The sequence below is a fragment of the Elephantulus edwardii genome, unplaced genomic scaffold, assembly GCF_000299155.1.
Source record: "Elephantulus edwardii isolate Elephantulus edwardi_28Jun2011 unplaced genomic scaffold, EleEdw1.0 scaffold00002, whole genome shotgun sequence".
NCBI lineage: Eukaryota > Metazoa > Chordata > Mammalia > Macroscelidea > Macroscelididae > Elephantulus > Elephantulus edwardii.
The window spans coordinates 32,771,061-32,789,379 of NW_006399752.1; the positions used below are offsets into that span (position 1 = coordinate 32,771,061).

Sequence of the window (18,319 nt, forward strand, 5' to 3'; positions counted from 1 at the left end):
TTTTCCTCCTTTTTAAGACGAAGCGGTTAGGTGGGTCTCAGAGTCTTGGTCCTACTTTCTGGCCTGACACGTATTAAGTGACATTCATACACGCACCATAGCCCTAGCAGACAGCGTGGATGTTGACAGACTCCAGCAGTGGCTGAGGAAATACAGGGCATGCTGGTGGTTGGCACAGACACTGTCAGCCCCCGCTGTCACGGGACCACGACCCTTTGTCCTCATTGAGGAATGGGCGTGACGGTGCAGCTGGGCAGACTGGGGGTCGGCATGGGCAGCACGCCGAGCTGGCCTGAACTCCTCGTAATTGCACGTTATTTGCCGTAAAGCTCAGTTTACCACACACCGTGTGCAAAACTGGTAGCACATACAGCCTTTTAGCGGAGATTACACAAAGGGTGCTCTTTCCCCAAGAACAGGAACAGTCTACCACACATACAGGCATTCTTTATAAATGATAAAAAATCTTCCTGTTGAGCACAAAGCAGTGGGGATTTGGGATCCTAACTAGCTACAGTGTCCTGGCTGCAAGGCTCGGTTGTAGAGTCCTGATGTTTGCTCTCCGTAGTCGTTTAAAGCCCCAGTGTTCCTCTTCCTTGAGAAGTGGTCGCTGGATTTCACCGGCTCCCGTGATGTGTAGATGAGGATTGAACATGTGACATCTGGACAGGGGACGGAGGGACATCTGCCCTCTGCTCTCGCCGTGGGGAAAGGAGACTCACCATCACCAGCTTCAGCCAAAGCTGATCCCTGTGAGGTGAGGGTCAGACCGGCCTCCTCCTCCAGCCTTTCACCAGTTCTGCCCCCAGCCGTCCCTCCCACAGCCCTCCCTGCTCCTCTGCCAGGTTTATTAACTCCTTGCAATGGCCATACAGAACTCAGTGCTAGGATTTTTAAAGAAGGACTAGGCTGCCAATGCCTTTGCATAGTCAGTGAAACACAGACATTCCTCTGGTACTCTCTGCTTTCAGCCAAGATCCATCTAACGTTGGCGATAATGTCCCTCGTACCCACGGCCTCTTCTAAACCCAACCTTCACTTCTGGCAATTCTCTGTTGATGTGCTGTCCAGTCAATGGTTTTTGGATCATTTTCAACAGAACCTTGCTTGCAAGTGATACTAATGTTAATTATTGTCAGTTCTGACTTTTCACAGCCCTACAAGACAGAGCAGAACGGCCTTGTCAGTGGCCGAGCCTGTGGTTTTTATGCCTGCCACGTCTTTCCTTGAGCAGAGGCTGCTGGGTTGGAACCACCATCTGTTCTCAGCCAAGAGCTTCACCTTTACGCCTGGTTTTGTTGCTAGGTGCTGTTGATTTGATATTCACTCATATTTACGATACGACAACGCACTGCCTGGTCCAGTACCGTCCTCACAGTCTAGGCTTGAGCGTGTTTGAGCCCCAGGCTACTTCCATCCACCATGTCACTCCATCCATGAGTGTTGTCCCTTTTCTCCCTCCCCCCCTCCCCCCGTTGCTTGTCCACTTTACCAAGGATGATGTCCTTCTCCAGAGATTGGCTGCTGTTGGTAACATGTCAGGAGTACGCAAGGCTCTCTCCATCCTCACAAGGTTGGGTCTCTTCCAGGTCAGAGTTGTTATTTCTTCTGGCAGTCCAGTGTAGAGTCCGTTTCCTTTACCAGGATCATAATTCAAAGGCATCAATTCTTTTCTTTTTTTAAAATATTTTATTTTATTATTTTATGTGTCAAATTGGATCTGACTGGTATAGGAGGAGATTGTCCCTCCTTCTCCAGCAGAGCATCTGGTGGATTTGAACCGCACACCTCTGGGATCGCAGTGCAGCTTCTTGCCACAAGGCCAACAGAGCTCCCTGAAAGGCATCAATTCTTCTTCAGGCTTCCTTATTCATTAGTTAGATGCCATCAATTTAACGGCGATTCATAGCAACTCTTGGAATAACAGATCTGAGCCTTGCCCAGTCCTGTGCCATCCTTATAATCTCTGACATACATGAGCCCTTCGATGCAGTGACCATGTTGTCAGTCTGTCTTGTTGTAGGTCACCCTCTGTTTTTCCAGCTGACTTCTCTAACAACAGGCACAGGGTACATGGACAGACCTCCCTCATCCTTGCCTCCAAGCAGCACTCTGCTCTCACTGTTCCCAAGACGTACCTGTTTGTCCTTTTGTCAGCCTGTGTCATATTCAGTGCTCCTCTCCTACGCAACAACTCAAAGGCGCAGATTCTTCTTCTCTCCTCCTCACTCATTGCCCAGCTCTCAGATGCATAGAAAGTAACTGAAAAGACCGTGACCTGGATTAGGCACACCTTAGTCTTCAAACTGACATCATTGCTCTTCAGCACTTCTCCTTGACACAAGATCTCCCCACTGCAGTGCATCTTTTAATCTCTTGACTGCTGGCACGAAGGATGTTGATTGTAGACCCAAGTAAGAGGAAGTAATTGGGAATTTCTCTCTTTTCTCCATCCATCATGATATTGCCTATTAGTCTAGTGGTGATAATTTTTGTTTTCTTGATGTTGAACTGTGATCCATGTTGATCTTCTCCAGCAAGTGCTTCAAATCCTCTTCACTTTCAGCAAGCCACGTTGTGTCATCTGCATAATTCAGGTTGTTGATGGGTTGTCCTCTGATCCTGATGCCACATTCTTCTTCCTGCAGTACAGGCGTTGGTATGGTTTGCTCATCGTACACATTGAATAGGTATGGCGAAAGGACCTCTCGTGGTAGGGAGTTGTACGGATAACCCAGAGGCATGCGGTTCGAATCTACCCGCTGCTCTGTGGGAGAAAGACGGGCAGTCTCCTCCTGCGCTCCTCTGCTTCTGAAAACCTGCTCGCAGGTCAGCTAGTCTGTGCCAAGCTCATAACATAATAACAAAAGTATTATGAGACAATGGAACATACCCTGGCTTGGGTTAGACACACCTTAGCCCGAAGGGTGGAAGCTTCGCATTTTAACCGTTTCCGAAGGTCTTTTGCAGCCTTTTGTCCACTGGAGAATGTTGTTTGATCTCTGGGGCAGCAGCTTCCATGGGGTTGATTGTGGGTCCAAGTGAAATGAAATGCGTGGCAACTCCAGTCTTTTCTCCACTCTGATGGGATGTTGCCCTCTGGTCCAGCTGGGAAGACTTTTGTTTTCTCTACATTAAGGTGGAATGGACACTGAAGGCTTTTGTCTTTGATCTTCAGGAAGTGTTGTGCCTGCAGCAAGATTGGCCACCACCTCCAGGCCCTCAAATCTCAAGTTTGCTTTTCCTTTACTTAACTTTGCTGGCCTGCACTCCAAGCCTGAGTCCTCAGCCTGGAGTTCAAGGTCCTTCCGCTACTCCCTCCTTATCTTATCTTCTCCTGGGTCCTGATAGCCACACCCTCCCAGCACCTTCTTTCAGTGTTCCCTGCTAGATTCTTCTTCCTTTTCCAGTGTAATTACTTACACAAGTGTTATAAAATCCAGATGTTCAGTAAAAGGAAACTGAGGTCACCTGCCTTCTCCCCACTGAGAGGCTCACAGCTGCACCTGGCCACACTTCATCCAGATGGTCTTCTTGGGTTGTTGGACCTGCAGTTTAGACACGTTGATATCCTTCTGCACGTGCTCTGTCCGTCTCTTCCCACTGCCATGTAAGTCCATCATCATTCCGATAAATAACTCTTTCCACAATGCTTTGGAATGAGTCTCACAGTGTACTAACCACACATCTGTCGTTGGACGGGTGTGTGTGTTCTCAGTAGAACAGTCAGTGTCTAGAACAGTCCCCAGTGCATCCAGCAGTAAACAACTGCCGAGTGGATCTTCCCCCCATAGCTGAGAAAGTTCAGGTGGTGGTGCTGCATTAGCCACACTCAGCTTCTGAGCTCAGCTCTACCCAGTTTCGTTCTGACTGTGGACAGGTTAGTGGATCCGTTAAGTCTCCTGGGGCTGCCATAACAGAAATATCACAAGTGGTGGCTTTGACAGATTCCTTTCCTCCCGGATTGGAAGCTGAAAATTCAAGTTGTGGTCTTAGCCATGCTGACCCTCTCATGTCCTCTGGTGTCTGCTGGCGAGCCTGGGCATTCCTTGGCATCTTTCCCTGCCCCCTGCATGCCCCTGTCTGCTCTCCTGTTCTAGTAGTTCAGAGGTGGTCAGGTTTGGCCCCTCCCTTTGTCACTCTTCGTTGGATGGTCATACAGGGACATCTTCATAGGATCATGCACCAGCATCTTGACTTATATTTGGAGGGGACACAGTGCAATCCTGACAGTCTCTGTGGCTTAGTCCCCAGTGGGAGAGAGAGACCAGCACTGTTCACAGGGTTGTAGAATGGTGGCAGGGGGACCGTGTGCATAGGACATGGGGCACGGAGCTGGCCCCCAGATGGCAGGGGGTGGTGGACATCGGCACAGCTTTGCTCACTCCTCTCCCAGACTCAAAATGCCTCTCTTCCGGGGCCACCTCGGAACTCCGACCCCTGTCTCTGCACCGTCCCAGCCTGTAGAAGGAGGAATCAGACACTCTCAGAATTTCTCTTGTCACCTCGCTCATTCCCAGCCCACAGTACTATTGGGCACCTAATGTAGACAGAACACCCCACGAGGTGTGGAGGACATGGGGACACCCAAAAATCCCATTCCTTTAGCCACTCTGACACACTTCCACAAAGGTCCTTCCATTTCAAAGCACCCAACTAGGAGTAACAGAGAGACAGTCGCCACCACAGAAAACGGAAAAGGGCTTAACAGGCAGCTCATTGCAAGAGGAGTGCAGGTAGCTTGTACGAGATACTCAAATAGGTTTAGTTAAAAAAGAAGGAATCTGAGGAAAATGACAACATAATCAGAAAAAAACAACACTGAATCGTAAAAGTAAACATGAATACAGAACCTCCCATCAAAACTAAGACCTACTATCAAAATATATTTATACTTCACTTCATAATGCACATCATATTTATGACAGCCCCCCGTCGGCTCTCCGAGATTGCAGATCTTAATAGGAAAAGACTGCCCATCTTTCTCCCACAGAGAGGCTGGTGGATTCGAACCGCCCACCTTTCAGCTAGCAGCCAGGCCTCCTAACCACAGCCCAGGCACAGCTGAGTGAGATGGGACTTGTAGGTGGAGAGTCCCCCTCCTGAGTCGTGCATGGCGTGGCCAGACATTTTTGGAGGTGCAGACGCTGGGGAGGGGGCTACATTTCAGCTGACTCCAGCTTACCTTCCGGCCTCGGCCTGAGAGGCCTGCCTGTGTGGGACGCCCCCCCTGGATCTTCACCCCACTGATACGCTGTCAGGTTACACACCTGTCTGTTTACTTGACCTGGGGCTCCCCCCTCACAAACGCCCCTTGACCCTCCCCTTTACACGTAGGGAGTGCCGAAGCTGTCACTTATTAATTTTTTTAATCTCTAGCACCTTGCAAAGTGCCTGGCACACAGTAACTGCTCAGTAAATATTTCTAACACCCTTGCTTGGTGAAAGCAAAGAGAACTGGAAGCACTAACAGAAGAGAAAAGTCCCACTGTGAATTACTCCTCACCGTAAACCAAAAATCCTTAAAACCGAACCAGTAATCAACACAAGGGAGAGGGAGCCCTGGTGGCCTAGTGGGTATGGAGTTACACTGTCAGCTCAGAAGCAGGCAGTTCGAATCCACTATCTGCTCCAAGGGAGAAAGATGGGCAGTCTATTCCCATGCAATTTACCACCTCTCAAAAGTCCCTGGGGGGTCAGCTCCAAGTCGCTTCTGACTTGATGGCAATAAGTTGTTAAGTTTGTATGATTAACAGAGGAAAGGATGAAATTGTCAAGAATTGGGTTTGGTTTGTTTTTGTTTTTTTTTTCATTTGGATCCACAACCAAACAGGAAGCAAAATGACCCATTACCATAGGCAAATCTGCTACCAAAAAAACCCTCTTTGAAGTCCTCAAAAGCCAAGATGTCGCTTTGAGGGCTAAAACACATCTGGCCAGAGCCGTCATGGTCACTCCATGTGCGTGCAGAACTGGACAGTGAGTCACACAAGCAGAAGAACCCTTGATGACTTTTACTTACGTGTTGCTGAAGGTTATTGACTATTATTGATTATTGACTGTGAAGAAGCAGGAGAGTGTCTTGAAAAAAAGAACAGTCAGACTGTTCCTTAGAAGTCAAGATGGTTAGGGAGCTCTGGTGGCCTAGTGGCAAGAAGCGGCACTGTAATCCCAGTAGTGCCCAGCTCGAATCCAGCAGATGCTCTGCTGGAGAGGGAGGGACAGTGTCCTCCTGTACTAGTCAGATCTGATTTGATGGTACATGCACACAAAAAAAGTCAAGATGGCAAGAACGTCATCTCACCCACTTTGGACGTGTTACCAAGAAGAAGCAGCCTCTGGAGAAGGGCACTGCGCTTGGTCACATGGAGGATCTGTGCGGACGAGAGGGACCTTCGGTTAGATGGCATGGGACAGTGGCTGCACAGCGTGTGTGAGGACGGCACAGGCCTGGCAGGGTGTCCTTCTGGGAGGTGTAGGGTTGCTGCTGAGTGAGCACTAACACCACAGCACCGAGCAGCAAGTCAGAGGAAGAGGAGAGAGAGAGAGAGAAGGAGGGAGAGGGGGAGAGAGGGAGAGAGAGGAGGAGGGAGAGGTTGAGAGAGAAGGAAGGAGGGAGGGAGGGAGGGAGAGGTTGAGAGAGACGATGTGATTTCTTTTTAAAACCACATGAGCCATTGAAGAGTCGTGGAAACAGCACCACCTATCGACAGACAGTTCTAAATGGACTTCTTACGTTCTGAAACATCGGCCCTCAAAATTGGACAAGGTCCAGTGGGGTTTGATTTTATTAGAACATAATGCATGGAAGTGATTGTATGAAACACAGTATGAATGAAGAACAGTGTGGAACATAATGTATACGAACTTTGTGTGCACACCAATATAAAATTTAAAAAGAGACCTCAAGAAAAATTAGGTGATAAATCAGTTTGATGATTAAGCCGTTATTTTCAACTGAAAAGATTGAACCTTCCAACCCTGGGTCTTTCTTTCATGGTTTGATAAATATTAAGGCAAGTTGTAGCATTCTTTACATTGCTTTGGTTTCAAGACTACTAGGCGAGGGGCCAGAAATAATGCCTACGACCTTGTCATGGAAATTGGGAGGAGAAGGGAGAGAGAGAGAGAGAGAGAGAGAGAGAATGGGCTGATTATCATGAGAGCCCCTTATCTAGTCCTCCCAGTTCCCGGGCCTCGTGGTTTATACCGTCCCACAGACACAGGACATGGAGGCTTATGGAGGTGAAGTGGCTTTCTAACGTCTGCTTCACCGGCCTGCTGACCTCACGTCTGGGCTCCTTCCCCAGGATGGAGCAGCTGTGCCACGATGTAACAGGGGCTGCTCCCCCTGCACCTGGGAGGTCCTCACAGAAGACGTCCTTGTGGGAAGCCTGTCGGCTGCCATGCTGCCTTGACCCTGTTGGGGCTATTTGAGCACAGGGATGGCCTGATGTGTGGACACTCATTGGGCCTGGGGCCAGTGGCCAAGCCCCGATGGTCAGAATTCTTTGCCCCTTTGCCTCTGCGCCTTGTCTTTCTGGAATACAGTCAAGTCTCTAACAGTCGTGGTCTAGAAGATCACTTGCCAAGAATCTCATGTTTCCATAGTCTGTGAAAAGCACACGAAGAAAGAGAGCAAACCTTGTTTACACATTTCGACAGGGAGCATTCTATGAAGGAGTCTGTGGTACCGTGGTTAGAAAGGTTGATGGTTTGAACCCATCAGCAGGACAGTGAAGCAGCGTGCTTCTGTCAAGATGCCTTGGAGACCATTCGAGGCAGTTCTGCTCTGTCCTGTGGAGTAAAAGGAGCAAGTGCAGCATGGGGACAACTGAGTGAGGGCACTATTAACTCTGCAACGGGGAACCGTCCCTCTCAGCAACAACCACAGTATGAAACTGATCCCTGAACGTCAGACATGCCCCTCACGCTGTCCCTGTGTGTATTGTGGATTGACTCACTGACTTGACTGACAGTTGTGAAGTTTATTAGGGAAATAGGTTGGGAGGTGAGGGAGGCAAATGATATCACACAGTGAAAGTCCAGGTTTAGTGCAGCGTTCCCAGGGCAGGTTAACAGCCAGGCACCACTCCTCAGTGAGTTCAGATGGCTTCCCAATCAGTAAGTGAAAGTCCAGGTTCAGTGCAGCAGCACAAGCACCAAGTAGCCTCTCGTCTCCTCAGTTGTCCAACCAGCTTTTTCATAATAGTCACAAGTCAGCTCTTCCTTCAGTCATCGAGCAAGCAGACCTTTAACTCTGGCTCTGTCTCCAGGGCTTTGTCAGGCTACGTCTCCACAGCCTCTCAACAGTGGACCTAGCTATCTCTCACACTGATGAAGACGCTGGTCAAAAGTGAACCTTGTGTCTGTAGTCAAGGCCGCTGGGACCACACCTGCAGAAGTGGCCGAGAGCAGTGCCTGGACAGGACATCTTCAAAAGTCCTCATAGCACATGCAGGGACACTGTGGTGCTGAATCTTGACAGAGGAGTGTCACACTCCACTCTGTGCTCATGGAACACTCCCATTGGCCAAAAATTCAGGACTGGGCTTCTCGCACCTAGTTTTGGGTGATTTTATGTACTTGTGTGTTTTTTTCTGCTTTTAACTGATTAGCTTTCCTTCTGAGTTGCACACAAAGTGAGCCTCCTGAGTGATGGACAGCAGCTGATGACAGTGGGGTCTTCTGTGGATGCTGTGACACCAGAACCTTCATTTAATGCTGGTTTTGTTTTTTTGTTTTCACAGCAAACCCAAGGAGCCTGTGTTCAGTTCAGGTAAGTCTGCTTTCACTTCCCCAGGGGGTGGCCCTCGACTCACTCAGAGGCCTTCACGCAGTGGCCTTCCTCGGGCTGGGTCGTAGGGGACAGAAGCCTTGGGTTTATGTGTCAGGGCTCAGGTGACTCCTTCCATATGGACTCCAGACCTGTCATGGGGACATTGTGAAGTGCCACCGCCCACATTGTCTCAGAATTTCTGGGTTAAAAGCCAGCAGAGGCCTACGTCATTGTTCCCCACCTGCCAGGCAGGACCTGACGTGACCACCAATGGCCACTTTGTCTGAAAATAGCTCTGGTCTTCCTGCCTTTGATCGGACCCCTGAGCTGCTAGTTCGTACCCCTGTCTGTATGTTTCTGAACGCAGTCTGCAGTAGGTGAGATGCTGATTTTAGCACATGAATGTGTATAAAGGCCAGGCGAACCCACAGGTGTGCAGGTGGTTAAATACATCCACCCCAGCCTGTCCCCAGCCTCAGACTCAGGAGGCCAAGGCCACATTTTGTGTTGATGGTTTTCTGGTAAATCAGCACGTGGCAGGGTAGGGTTCTCCTTGTCAGGAGTGCAGAGATGTGCCCTGAAAACTTGACAGCCGTGTCCTGGGTGCACCTGGCCCCCCTGCCCGCGAGCCTGAGCGCTCCTGGCCGGCGGCCCTGCCACGCACTCCACCTCTCTTTATCCAGCCCTTCTGTCTCTGTCTCCGAAATCACAAGGGAAGCGCCGGGTGACACACTGCCAAGGTAGGCGGCCTCGCACACACCTCGTAGCTCTCTGCATGGTTTCGTCCAGGCGGACAGACGCCCCTCACACGCAAAGTGTCTGGGAGGCCAGTGCATTCACAAGATCAGTCTTCTCAGCACTTCCTTGGCTGGCCTTGAACAAGTGGCCAGGAACTGCATCTTGATGGATGATTGGCTGGTGCCAGGGACTTTGAAGAGTCCGTGTGAACCTGGAGAGAGCTGCGGGGCATCCGGCTGTCCCGCTCCTGAGCGGCCCTGCACGGCTGCTGGCCTCCCTCCCTCACGCGCCCCGGGCTGCCTGTGTGTGCTGTTCTAACATCCCCGGGAGAGATCACATTCCCTCGCTGCACCTGACTGTGAATGAGGATATCCAAATGGCCAGCGCTAAGCAGTGTCCAGGGCAGACACACACGCCTGTGGTCCTTCACCAGCACACAGCGGCGGTCTACCCCTGGAGGGATCGCACGTGTGCTGGCTCTGTCATCCATGCTGGGCTTTCTGGTGCTGGGGACGTGGCATTGTATTCTCTCTCCTCTACTCTGTGAGCTCCCTGACAAGAGCTGATGCCTTCCTTACAAAGACAATCAGTGATGTCACCTGTCACCCACCTTTAAGCTCACCAAGCCTGCCCTGGCCTCCTCTGATGGTCACTGGAGCATTTGAGATTCCTCCACGGGCTCACCGCCAGTCTGCTGAGCTGGTGCATGGGCCAGGGGCTGGGGAATGGAGACCAGCAGAGGCAGAGCCCCCGAGACTACAAGAGCAGGTGCACACGGTGTCCGAGGAAGGAGAGTCCAGATGGGATGGGGGTGGTGAGCTGAGCATCCAAGATGGAGCCTAGCGGGCAGGCCACAAGGACTTTTAAGGGAAGGGGCTCAGGGAAGTCCGTCCTGGGGACAAGAAGTACCCAGATGGGTCTGACAGCTGATCTAAGACCGCATAGGATGGGACAAGAGAGCCTGGGCAAGTGGGAGCTCAGATGGACCCATCCAGGGGGCTGGGGAGAACGGGACAGCTGTGGGACAGGAGGAGGTGATAGGCACAAAGTCTGGCCCACGGCCTGTAGTGGACCTGCGGGGCAGTCAGCAAAGGGTGTGGCATGCATGCGCTGGAGAACCCCACGCACGCTTCCCTAACAGAGCCAGAAGCCCCCACATCTCAGGCAGTGGTGCATGTGACGGTGCTGGAAGTCCTTGGAATAGGCCCCGTGGAGATGATGTGTATGTGCTCCCGGCCCTGCCCGGTCCCACGTCTCCCCCACCACAGTTTCTGCCATGCACAGGGTGCTCTCTTGAGCTCACTGCAGGTGTCCCCAGTCCCTGCTGCCCAGTTCAGATGCCCTCAGGGCTGGTCCTCTGTTTGCCAGTGACCCATCAAGGTCTGAGTCCAGGAATTCTAAACCGCTCATAAGACATTTTGCTTGAGGTTCTTGTATCCTAAAAACTAGGCAGAAAACCTCAAATTGGAATTTTTGTTTGCCTGTTTTCAGGTGCTTCTCTGCGTCAATCTATTACTGACTCTTACTTTTGCCGTAGCCGTGATTTGTTAACTAGGACTTGATCACAAGGTGCTCCACCGTGGACTCTCCCCGCATTTCTCTCGCTGTTTTCTGCCCTGGTTTTCTGCTCGGAGCCCTCTGCTGGGCGCCCTGCTCTTGCATGCTTCTGAGCACGTACTTCTGCTGCCCTGGTGTCCTTCACACTTGAGTGAATGATCTGACTTACCTTCGCATCATGATGTAACAAGTCACATGACAAGAGATAGAGCAAGTCACCTTAACTGTCAAGAGTTCAGGACGCTTGGTACACTCGCCTAGACGTTGAGCTCAGCAGAAGTCTAGAGAGGATTTCTAAGGCTGTAATCTTGGGGGTGTCATTTTCCCACTTCTGACAAGCTCCGGGGACCTCTGGTTAGGGAATTGTGTGGCTAACACAAAGGCAGGCAGTTCAAATCCACCACGTGCTCCGTGGGAGAAATCCCGTGAGATTCACAGCTTCTGAAAGCTTGCCCACTGCCAGCTAGGAGTTGGTCCCTCGTCTACAGCGGTGAGTTGGGCTGGGTTTTGATGATGAGAACTGCTGGTGGTGCTGTAGTGAAGCCCAGGGCCCAGCCCCGTCCCTGTGGGGAAGAGATGCAGTCTGCTTCTACAAGCTTACAGCCCGGGGCGGTTCTCCTCTGCCCTGTGGGGCCACCTGGAGTTGGAATCAGCTCAGCCTCGTTGGGTGTGGTTGATGGTTGAGCAGATGTGGGCACCACAGTGTGGCGAGAAGAATTAGTGAGGCCCAGTGCCTTTGCCTTTACAACCTCTGCACATTTACACGAACTTAGGCAATCAAAAAACTGAACACAAACAAGACACAGGCTTTTGTTTTAAACTGCTCAACTTTTTGCTTTGGTTCTTTCCCCCTAAGATGTTGAAGTGTCAGGCCTTCACTGAGGCGTTGGAAGGCCAGGGGGGCCATTTGTAGGTACACTGGTCTCCAGTGAGTCCTACTGACATCCTCGTTCTTTTCACAGAGGAAGGCTATGTGAAGATGTTCCTTCGCGGACGCCCTGTCGCCATGTACATGCCCCGAGACCAGGTGGATTCTTACAATCTGGAAGCAAAAGTGGACCTTCCCACCAAGCGCCTGAGACTGGAGTGGGTGTATCCTTTACCCCGAGCCGGTCGGACTCCGCGCTGGCCTCGGCTTCAGGGTTATCAGCTTCAGGTTCAGCTAGAAATTCAGACAATGTGTCCTCTTAAGCTTTTTAAAAGAAAATCTCCAACTCTCTCTTTTAAAAAAATGAAACTAACAGAATTGTCTTTACGTTAGAAGGCTGTTCAGTGTTCGACACAGGAGGACCCCTAATAGGCACCGCTTAGGCCCGTTAGGCCCCATGAAGGAGTCCTGGAGGCCATGCTCAGAGCTTTTGGCCACTGACCACAATGCCTGCTCTGGGAGCCCGCCAGCTGGTCCGAGGGACAGGGACGAGCCTGTCGGCTTCTGGGCTTCTGGGATTTCGGCCTTGGAAGCCAGGGAAGGGGGGTTGGGAGGGAGTGTCTGGAAGGATTTCGGCATCGGAAGCCAGGGAGGCAGTAGAGGGGTGGTTCTGGAAGGATCTCGGACGCCGGGGTGTGTGTGTGTGTGTGTGTGTGTGTGTGTGTGTCTGTGTGTGTGTGTGTTTCTGGAAGGATCTCGACCTTGGAAGCGGGGGGAATTCTGGAAGGATCTCAGCCTCAGAAATGGGGGATGAGGACCTGGGGGGCTGGTCTGAAAGGATCCCAGCCTCAGAAGCCCAGGGGCGCTTCTGTGCTCTCCCACCAGGCCACTGTGAATCGGAGCACAGTGGGCTGGGCTCTAAGAATACACAGTCCTTTTTCCTCTAAAGAAATTACTCAAATGCCATCTGATTGTGGCGCTTTGGTCAGGGAAAGCACACCACTCACTTTTGGTCGTTTTCCGCACAGGACAGTAAGTCCTCAGGCTGCACACGTCCGACTTACAGGTGACTTGTGTGTGGGCTTTCATGCCAATCTGCTCACACTTTCAAAGCCTGGCCCAGGTGTCCACATAGCCGCCTTCACTTGCTTCATGTCGTTGAAGGGGCTTCTAGATTTTCTTGCACAACAGCCCAAACCAAACCCTTGACGGTCAAGCTGATTCCCAGTCACCACCACCCTACAAGGAGAGAAGAACTTCCCCTTGGGACCTCCAAAGCTGGAAATCGTTACAGAAGCAGCCCCCCACATCTTTCCTGTCCCTCATGCCGAACTCAGGCTGGACAGGAACCGTACCTATGTGTTTCTTCTCACCTACAAAATCAACTTAAAGACACCCACAGGTGTGGACCTCTTTCCTAACCCGGAAACTGCCCATGTAAGCTTAGCCAAGCTCTTACAGAGAAGCAAGCTGGGTGGAAACAATCACGAAGGCGAATTGGGATTCAGCTCAAGATGTGAGGTCTGGTTATTTTAAATGTGACAAAGCTCTTGAGGGCCTGACTGATGGAAAAGTCAAGAGCGGGACGTGTTTACTGGGAACGGCAGGGACAGTTAGACTTATGAGGGAGGAAAAGCAAATATCCGCAATGGAAGCTGGACCTGTACTGGCAGAATCCTTCTAACCGAAAAGAAATGGTGAGGGAATCGGGGCTCCTGCCCGTCGACCCTGATAAGAAGGGAGAAAGTACAAAACGAGACCTCAGATTTCTGAAAACAAACCAAGCAAAACCCCAGACCCGCTGGGTCGGCTGATACTGGGGCACTCCCTGCACCTACTCCCTGACGGTAGTCCTGATGTACTCATTGGACCGCGAGCTGGAACGAACCCCTCGCAGCGACATAACAAACAAGCTCCGAAAAGCACAAATGTCACCCAGAAGGTCGGAAATCACCTGTGTGAGATTACGGTGTCAGCAGTGGCTTTACAGCAAACGTGAGGGTGTCAGGGGCCAGGGCAGCTAGATCAATGCAAACAGAACAACCAGAACAGAAGCAGTGAGACTGTTCACGCACTGTGAAGAATGTGACCAAAGTCTGTGAGCATTTTATGTAGAAACCACTGGATGGGAGCCTAAACTGCTGTGCAGAACCGTCACAAAAGACACAGAAAAACGTTCTTTTTAGAAGGGAGGTCCTGAAGGAAGTGTTCTAGGATGAATAGTTCCTCTTCACATCCAGTAGGAACTTGTCAGTGTCGCTTGAAGACGCCATGGCTCTGAAGGACCCCACGTGGTCAGAGGAGCACTGTGACCCACCAGCTTTTCAATGGCTGTATTTCAAAAGATCACAAGGCCTTTCATCCAGCATGGACTTGAACCCCGGACCTTTCAGTTAGTAGCTTGGGGCATTAACTGTGTCGCCCAGGGAGGAGTTAGTAACGCAGAGCAGAGTGCTAAGTGGAATCCGGGGTGTGCCTTACATAAAGCGGACACAGTGTCGATGCATAGATAGAATTGCACTTGAGTAAGGAAGGACCCGTCCCTCCGCACACCAAGGCCATGGGCATCTCGGCTCACCCGCCGAGACCTGTTCTCAAGACTGAGCCACAGGAGGCTTTGCATGCGACGTTTGTGGGTGAATGAGCTGCTGGGGAAGCCAGTGGAAAGGGGGAAAGGCGAGCTGGGGAAAAGGGGGCGAAGTAACTGTGCTTCCCCACCCCCCATCGAGGAAGATTGCAGCTCCCCTGTCTACACAGGTGGACTTTAAGGCGAGAGTAAATGCCCTAAAAACCCAACACATTTAATTGGCATGCAAGGACGTACAAGAAACCGCACACACTGGAAGATAGAGTTGCCTCGATTTGGCCTATAAGTGATAATGTGAGACCACCTCTGCAGTCAGGGTGATGCACGTGGCCATCGTGTCTGGAAGTTTCCACACGCCCCCTTGTGATCCTTCCCGACTGCCCACCCTGTCTCCAGGGAACTTAATCAGCTCTCATAAAAGATTATTTACCCTTTCCTGGAATCATGAGATACAATCTTTTTCTTTCTTTTCCCCCCTTTTATTGGCATATTTATTTTGAGATGCATGCATGTTATTATTTCAGTGGTTGGTCCATTTTAATTACTGAGCGTGGACATGCCACATTCGTCTTCCCATTCACATGTAGACGGGCTTTTATGAGTGGGGTTGTGTAAGAATCCGTTCCTGCCGTTTCATCGTCTCTGCACCGAGGTGATTCTGCCGTCTTATTCTTTCCCCTGGAAACACTGGGGGTTCCAGGAGCCTCACAGCCTCATCAGCACTTGATTTGGTCAGCCGCCTCTTGATTTTTTTAAGGTTTGTTGTCATTTGAGTGTAAGTTTACTGGGTAAATTGGTTTTCCTTTCAACAATTCATATGTGTTTTGTTTTGTAGCATTCATTACAAAACTCAAAATATGACAGCATGCTTCACTTCCTTTGCTTTCTATTTCCATTTGTCTATCTTTCCTGTCCCTTCCTGTCTTCTGTCCTCTTTTAGTTGTTGTTCTAAGGTATGCGTTCCTTCTTGGAGCTACCTTATAGGAAGAGATCCATATTCATCCCCACTCCCAAAAGAGGTGATCCAACTGAATGTGGAAACTATCCAACAATATCATATCTAAGCAAAAGTTTGCTCAAGATATCCAGAAATTACTAGAACATCAACAGAGACCTGCCAGAAATATGGGCTGGGTTTAGAAGAGGCCATGGCACTAGGGATTATAGTTGCTGATATCTGAAGGATCTTGGTTGAAATACGTGTTTTATTGATTTTGCAAAGGCATTTGACTGTGTGGATCACAACAAACGGTGACTAGCACTGAGAAGAATGGGAATCCCAGAACCCTTGATTGTGCGCATGTAAAACCTAATTGGTACAGGAAGCTGATGCCCAAATAAAGCAAAGGAACACTGCATGGTTCAAAATCAAGAAAGGAATGTGTATCTTTTCAGTCTATATGCTGAACAGATCATTTGGGAGGCTAGACTTCATGAATAGGAATACGTCATCAGGATTGGAGGAAGACTCATCAACAACCTGCGTTACACAGATGACACAACCCTGTTTGCTGAAACTGAGGCAGACCTGAAGTATCTTCAGTGAAATGTCAAGGACCGCAGTTTGCAGTATGGGTTGCATCTCAACATGAAGAAAACAAAGATTCTCACCATGGGGCCATTAAGCAGCATCGCGATAGATGGAGAAAAGATTGAGGTGGTTCATGATTTCCTCTTCTTTGGATCCACACTCAACACTCTTGCCACCAGCAGTGGGGAAATGAAAAGATGAGTTGCTTTGGGAAAACCTGCTGTCAGGGACCTCTCCAGAGTATTAAAGAGCAACAGTGTCAGTCTGGAGACTGAGATGCACCTGGTTCAGGCCTTCATCTTCTCAATTGCCTGCTATACATCTGAGAGCTGAACAATGGATAAGGATGACAGAATCAGTGTCTCTGAGCTGTGGTGCTGGAGAGGAGTATTGAACACCATGGACTGCTAGGAGGACAAACAGGTCTGCCTGGAGAAGGTGGAACCAAGCTGCTTCCTGGAGGCAAGGATTTTGAAGCTCCATCTGACATACTTTGGGAATGTTGCCAGGAGGGACCAGTCCTTGGAGAAGGACATCAGGCTTGGAAGGGTTGAGGGTCAGTGTAGGAGAGGAAGACCCCGGATGAGATGGATTGACACAGTGATTGTGGCCATGGGGTCAGGTGTCAAAGGTGAAGTTGGCTCAGCATAGGGCAAGGTTCAGAGCCCTCGTTCATAAGGTCACTGGGAGTTGTAGTCAGCTTGACAGCACGTAACAACATTGTTTGCCTAGATCTAGACCAAGAAGTTGTCCAAATAAAACACGGCAGCACTGCATGGTTTCAGATCAGGAAAGGCGTGTGTCAGACTTGTATCCTTCCTTCATACCATTCAGTCTGAATACTGAGCAAAGAAGCTGGACGATATGAAGAAAATGTCTTTGATCTTCTTGAATGTTTCAAGTCTTCACTTTGAACTAGCAGAGCTGTGCCATCTGCGTAACACAGGTTGTTAGTGAGTGTTCTCCTAACCTGATGGCACATTCTTCACGGTGAAACAGTCGAGAAGCGCAAACCCCCGCTCACCTTGTGCCGGGCTCTGGCCACTGTCGCCGCCGCTGTGCCAGCCCCGCTCCCTGAGGGGTCTCCTCCCTTTCACTGACCCTCTGTTTAGCTGGGTGGTGTCCTGCTCCTGGGACTACCCCTCCTGATCACATGCCTGGAGTGTACAAGACAAAGGCTCGCATCCTTGTCTCCATGAAGCACTCCGGCTGCAAGTCTTCCTAAACCGTGGTGGGGTTGTGGCCGCCGTGGTTTATATTCAACTCAAAGCATCAAGGCCACTGCCTTCCTTCTCCACGGCTCGATGACTTGTCATGGTGGGGTGTGTGCTGTTGGGTCGGAACCAGCCCACAGCTGACCCTCCAGGGGGTTTTCAGAGGCAGCAAATTGCACAGGAGGAAATGCCCACCCTGTTCCTTGTGGAGCTGCTGGTGGATTTGAACCGCGTGCCTTTGGGACTGCAGCCCAGCCTCCAGGGCCCCAGGCGCTGTCTAGTCTAATGTGGCACCCTGGCTTTCCTCAGCAGTAGATTTGCCACTGACAGTGTGTCATTTGATTTGGTTTTAGCACCGCTTTCCTAGACATTTATTGTGGATCCGAGTACAATGAAATCCTTGACGATTTCTTTACATGATCATGTCCAATATCATGGAATCAATATTGATTTAAAATGTCAGCTTTCAAAATGTAATGCCAAAAACAAAAGCACATCCAAGGGTTGTGAAAAACACGAATCCCGTTGAGCCAGTGGCTGGTTGCAGCCCCGCCGAGTGCCAGCTGGGGGTCAGGTGCTCTGCGGTGCTTGGCGTCTGCCGTTTCTTTAGTCAGTGAGCCTGACGGGAAAGCCCTGTAGTGTTTTGGTCCTGGGTGCGTTGAGTGACGCCGTCTCTGCTCTTGGAGAAAGGGGAATATTTTGTCTTGACTTGCACAAAGCTATGGCTACAGGGGCCGAGACTGTCGCAACAACCTGTACCTGCTCCCGACGGGCGAGACGGTGTACTTCATCGCTTCGGTGGTGGTGCTCTACAACGTGGAGGAACAGCTGCAGCGTCACTACACCGGCCACAACGATGACGTCAAGTGGTGAGTGCGCCCGGGGGGGCGGGCACGGCAGGGACACAGGGACATGGGAGACGGCACGGGGACATGGGAGAGGGCACAGCAGGGACACGGGAGAGGGCACAGGGACACGGGAGAGGGCACGGGGACAGGGGAGACGGCACGGGGACACGGGAGAGGGCACAGGGACACGGGAGAGG

General features: G+C 50.7%; 1 protein-coding gene across 3 annotated transcripts in view; it reads left to right on the top strand.

Annotated features, from left to right (window-relative positions):
* The window catches only part of EML1 (echinoderm microtubule associated protein like 1), an 87,675-nt gene that overhangs the window by 36,301 nt on the left and 33,055 nt on the right, over positions 1-18,319 (top strand). For 2 of the 3 annotated variants that reach the window (XM_006879066.1, XM_006879067.1), the window contains 3 exons: positions 8,751-8,779; positions 12,037-12,166; positions 17,994-18,143. In XM_006879066.1, coding sequence (XP_006879128.1) covers positions 8,751-8,779; positions 12,037-12,166; positions 17,994-18,143 — 309 coding nt within the window. Of the gene's footprint in view, positions 1-8,750; positions 8,780-9,462; positions 9,520-12,036; positions 12,167-17,993; positions 18,144-18,319 lie in introns of all 3 variants that reach the window. The other variant, XM_006879065.1, reaches the window with a different exon arrangement.